The following is a 4,842-nucleotide window of genomic DNA, read 5'->3' on the forward strand; positions in this document are numbered from 1 at the left end:
ACTTGGGTTTGAAACCCAAGCCCAATACAGACTCGGGCCCAGAAACCAGGCCCATATATCTCAAATCCAATCCAATCAAATATTAAATAAATACTTAAATTAATTAATTAATAAATAAATATATATATATTTTAAATACTGGCGTTAAATATATCTGTTATTTACATTGGATCACCCTGAAAAAGGAATGGAGTAAGTAAAGTAGTATGCTGTATAGTTGAAAATAATGACTAAATCCATCTATTGAATCCATGTTGTTACTAATTGTTTGGTAACTTAAGGCAAAATGTTGAATATTATTGTTGTTTTGGAAATTTAGGGAAAAATGTTAATTATCACTAATTTTGTGGAAATTATTGTCAATGACAATAGTGATGCAATATCTAGAACAATTATGATATAAGAGCAATCATTTTTGTGTACTTGTGTATCAATTAGATTTCCTGAACAATTATTTTCGAGTAGTAATGCATAACTTGATATTTGAATTTGATAGATTAAAGTTCGTTAGTTTTGAATAGGTCACTAACTGAAACAATACATTGATGTTGTGCCCATTGTTGAATGAATTTGACATATATCAAGTGTGTGTCACTTTAAATGATTACAAATTGCAGACAGGTGTTATACTACTACCATAGGAAAAGTATGTTTTTTCAATATTATAATGGATGTTTATGGTAATGGAATGGTTATTCTGGTGTGCTAAGTTGGTATCACATTTTGTTCTAGCCAATAGTTTTCGCGACTTTATTTCTACGACACTTTTATAAAATGCAATATCATTTGGTTGAATTCTTCTACCATATTTTTGGTACGGATTATTTATACTTCTTATAATCTCTATTCAACTATGAAGGGAAAGGAAGCAGAAAATGTTGCAATGATATGGTTTCTTGTTTGTATTTGAGAAGATTCGCTGTAAGAAAATAGTAGGGAGAGAAAAAGAACAACATCAAAGAAGAAATCAGAGAGGAAAGTAAATATTAGATGTAATTTTTCTTTAGGATGGAAAAACCAAGATGGGAATTTCTGACTCTAGAACTCTCTGGGTGGGGATGTAAAAATAATAATAGAAGAAAGTAATGAAAAATAAAAGAAACCTATAGATATCCAGTCCTGAGGCCATAGTGCTGATTGCTGAGGCCTATGCCTCTGTCGTTTAAGGCGCTCTAACTCCTGAATGGGTGAATGACCTTGAGGAATATGCTAGTGTGGCAATCCTGAGTGATAAGCACTCTGCTAAACCTCTACTCAGTACCTAATTTGTTGTATAACACTCTCTATTAGGGTGCAGACTGGTGTAATGATCTGACTAATGCTCGCTATCGTGGTTCTCACCTGAAATAAGGATCCTGTTAGTTCTTTAGTATTTGTCGACTAGGCCCCCCTCGAGATGCCACCTCAAAACCTTCTTGAACTTGCCTTGGTATTTTGCATGATCCACCATTCCACCAATTGGAAAATGTGTGAAAGAAGGCGATATTAAACATACATATAGTCCTTCCCTAAAGTGAACAATAGCCATATCCATAGTTGGAGGATACTCGTTCTTTAGAAGAGATCAATGTCAGTTTTACTTTTGTGACTTTGGCAAATTTCAATTGTTGAAGTGATTGAGTTTATGTGCAGTCTTCTACTCGTTAAGCTCTTATTAGAGTTTTGTGTTTGATTTATTCCAACATTTAATATAAAATAAATGTCTCTCTTTGTGTTCTTTTTCCTTACTGATTTTTGCCCTTCTGACCTGCTGTGTCCTTGTATATTCTTTTCCTTAGCAAGTTGCTAGTTCCAGTTAGCCATCTTTTCTCCAATATCCAACTTGATTTAGTGACTTGATTTTCATATTCTTTTCTCCAATATCCAACTTGAAGGGTCTAAAATAAGGAGGAGATGTCATAGAGTTTTGGTTTTTGCAAAGACCTTAATGTTTTGGAGATTTGGAGATTGAAGACTTTGTCTCCCTCATGGGTAGGCTTGGCATTCTTCCCCAATTAGGAAGGCTCTAGATAGGCAAATGACAAGATAACAAGGATGGTACATTCAACATTCTTGACCCACTCTTTTTACTTTTCTATTTTTCTTGGATTCTATACAAATGAGTTTTGTCTATTCCCTACTTAATTCTCTTCCTTCTATTAATTATGGCAAAACAAAATTGAGGTGTTAAACTTCTTATAGACACCCTGTTACAAATCATTTATGTTTGATTTTCTTGAAGTGCTAGAGAACATAATAAAGCATTTAAAGATTAAAATACACACAAAACAAACAAACACACACACACACGTGTCTGTCTTTGAATATTTTACTCCTTTTTTCTTGTTTAAGTTTGATTTCATCCATATACTGGAGCTCAAGATTTTAGGGTCAACTATATTATTATCACATTAAATTTTAGTACTTTTTCTCGGTATATATTAACTACTGTTGCTGGCTTGCTGCTGCTGTTGGGACTATCACAAGCTTCTGATTGTAATTTTGTAATGAAACAGAGATCGGACTAGGCTTGACTGGTTTTGGCATATTTTTCTCATTTCTGGGGGTAGTATTCCTATTTGACAAGGGGCTTCTTGCAATGGGAAATGTAAGTCAATTGTTGCAGCTTCTGCTCTTTGTTTTGCTTCTGAGTTTATTTCTTTTATTCTATGCATATTATGTTTTGCTAATTTTTACCTAATGTTTACTTAGCGATTAACTCACTTTTGTTTGATACTTAATCAGATCCTCTTCTTGTCAGGGGTGATGTTGACCATTGGACTTAAATCCACCATGCAGTTCTTCATGAAACGTCAAAATTACAAGGTTTAGTACTCTTGGTTCCCTTTCATTTTTTTTTAGTTCTCATTTTTAATTAATTAAACAGGGTACCATATCCTTTGGAATTGGCTTCTTCCTGGTCCTCATTGGATGGCCGATTATGGGAATGATCTTGGAAACATATGGTTTCATTGTGCTTTTCAGGTCTGAAGCTTCTATCTTCTAAGTATATTCCAAGTGTCAGTGATGAATTTTGATAGCTGACTTTGTTTTTCATTTGGCAGTGGCTTTTGGCCCACACTGGTAGTATTTCTGCAAAGGATGCCTATTGTTGGCTGGATCTTCCAACAGCCCTTTGTGACGTCGGTGAGAACCATTGAGGCTCAACTTTTTATTACTATCAAAGATTTAAAATAAAATGAAGTTGCATGTGTTGACACAGAACGCCAAATACTGTCATGTGTTGATCAATGGGCCAACATAACTACACAACGATTTTGGTGTGAAGTCATGGGCATTTGCATTATGCAAAGTGTTTTTTTTGAGTTTTCTATCTCTTGCTATAAGCTTTACTACAAGTTCAGAGATGTGATGGGTGGGAATTGTTATCAGAGTTTTGGAAAAACAACATTTTAACATAAATATGCCTTCATTATTGTAATTATGGAGTACTATTTAGCAAACAACAAAACCAATTTTAACATAAATATGCCTTCATTATCCAATGGTTGTCATAATTATGGATGGCGGATCCAAGGGACTTTGTGTATTTTGTTAAGCAAGGCATCTATCCAAAAATCAACCAAAAGGCGTCACGTCCCAAACCAATTATTTGGGCTTATAGATATAGTTGGTCAGTTATTTCAATGAATATTTTACGCCTATAATGAACAATGAGTATGGCTCAGTAGTTCCTATATAAGTTTTATAAGTAAGTTTGCAGTCTCTGGTTACTATCTATCACCATAGTTCAAAAAGTTTCTTTAATTAAGTACTCTGCTACTATGTTCTCATTTTATTTTACCGCAAAGGAAACTTAAAATACTGCGATAGTTTCATCTCGGTTGCGAACTTGGAATTTTTCGATCTGTCATCTGGTATGATCTCATCTTCATTTTAATGATTGTTTGTTTTGTTTGTGCAGTTCTTGGATAGGTACAGAGGCAGAAGGGTTCCTGTGTGATGAATTTGATTAGAACAGAAAGAAAATTAGCTGGACTACTCCTTGTATGATAAAAATTTCACGGAGGCCAAAATTTTGATTTGGTTCACATGGTGGTACCATATTTTTACATGAGAAGTGTCTAAATATTTAGATTTTTTGTCCAATTTAGATGATAACATTGTAATATTGTATGAAATTTTAAGTTTTGAATTGTTAGAGTTTTGTAACTGTAATTGTTGTATGAATGTGCACCAGTACAGGTGGCCCATATTTTTTTTATACAATGAAAATTCGTTAGTAATGGATAGTGAACCGTTAGCAACAATTTTTTTTTTAAACAATGAAAATTTGTTAGTAACGGATACTAAACCGTTAGCAACAGAAATTTGTTTTATACAATAAAAATTTTTAGTAACGGATAGGAAACCGTTAGCAACAGAAAACCAAAGTGACGTTTATATCCGTTACTAATAGAGGATAAACAAATTGGGTAACCGTTACTAATCATTTCTAATTAACGGTTACTTATCCGTTACTGAAATTAATTTCAGTGACACTTTATAACCGTTAATAAATTTTGTAACGGATAATAAACGTTACAAATATTTGTTACTAATATTTGTCACGCTTTTGTGTCAATGCAAGATAACCGTTACTAATATTTTTTGTAACGGATGTATATCCGTTACAAATAGGCTGTTATGGTGTAGTGATATGCTTTTGTATAATGAACCTACAAGTCAGACTTATACAAGACTATAAGCCTAATCTTTACATCGGTTTTAAACTTATCTCTTAATTTTCTTTTAGTATAAAAGACCTACCTGAGCAATGAACCCTTCTATTAAATTAGATAAGTATTTAAATGGGCGTACACTTAGTTCTAATATTGATGTTGTTTTGTTCCTGTTCTAGTT

At 33.2% G+C, this 4,842-nt stretch overlaps 1 protein-coding gene across 2 annotated transcripts; it reads left to right on the top strand.

Moving 5' to 3' along the window:
- Positions 1–2,031: 2,031 nt before the first annotated feature.
- On the top strand, positions 2,032–4,226 carry LOC147498482 (vesicle transport protein GOT1-like). 2 transcript variants are annotated; one of them, XM_086559053.1, is made up of 5 exons: positions 2,032–2,587; positions 2,741–2,805; positions 2,867–2,964; positions 3,045–3,126; positions 3,905–4,226. In XM_086559053.1, the coding sequence occupies exons 2-5, from the start codon at positions 2,746–2,748 to the stop codon at positions 3,941–3,943; spliced, it is 279 nt and encodes a 92-aa protein (XP_086415179.1). In that variant the 5' UTR covers positions 2,032–2,587; positions 2,741–2,745; the 3' UTR covers positions 3,944–4,226. The 2 variants fall into 2 exon arrangements, with proteins under 2 accessions (XP_086415179.1, XP_086415178.1); XM_086559052.1 differs by having other exon boundaries at positions 2,035–2,587; positions 2,725–2,805.
- Positions 4,227–4,842: the final 616 nt, after the last annotated feature.

This window comes from Coptis chinensis, chromosome 5 (genome assembly GCF_015680905.1).
Source record: "Coptis chinensis isolate HL-2020 chromosome 5, ASM1568090v1, whole genome shotgun sequence".
NCBI lineage: Eukaryota > Viridiplantae > Streptophyta > Magnoliopsida > Ranunculales > Ranunculaceae > Coptis > Coptis chinensis.

Bases quoted from the DNA above. Each gene is read 5' to 3' on its own strand.
- LOC147498482 (XM_086559052.1), top strand. The intron at 2,806-2,866 runs GTTTAGTACTCT...TTAATTAAACAG, and splicing joins TGAAACGTCAAAATTACAAG to GGTACCATATCCTTTGGAAT. The intron at 2,965-3,044 runs GTCTGAAGCTTC...TTCATTTGGCAG, and splicing joins GGTTTCATTGTGCTTTTCAG to TGGCTTTTGGCCCACACTGG.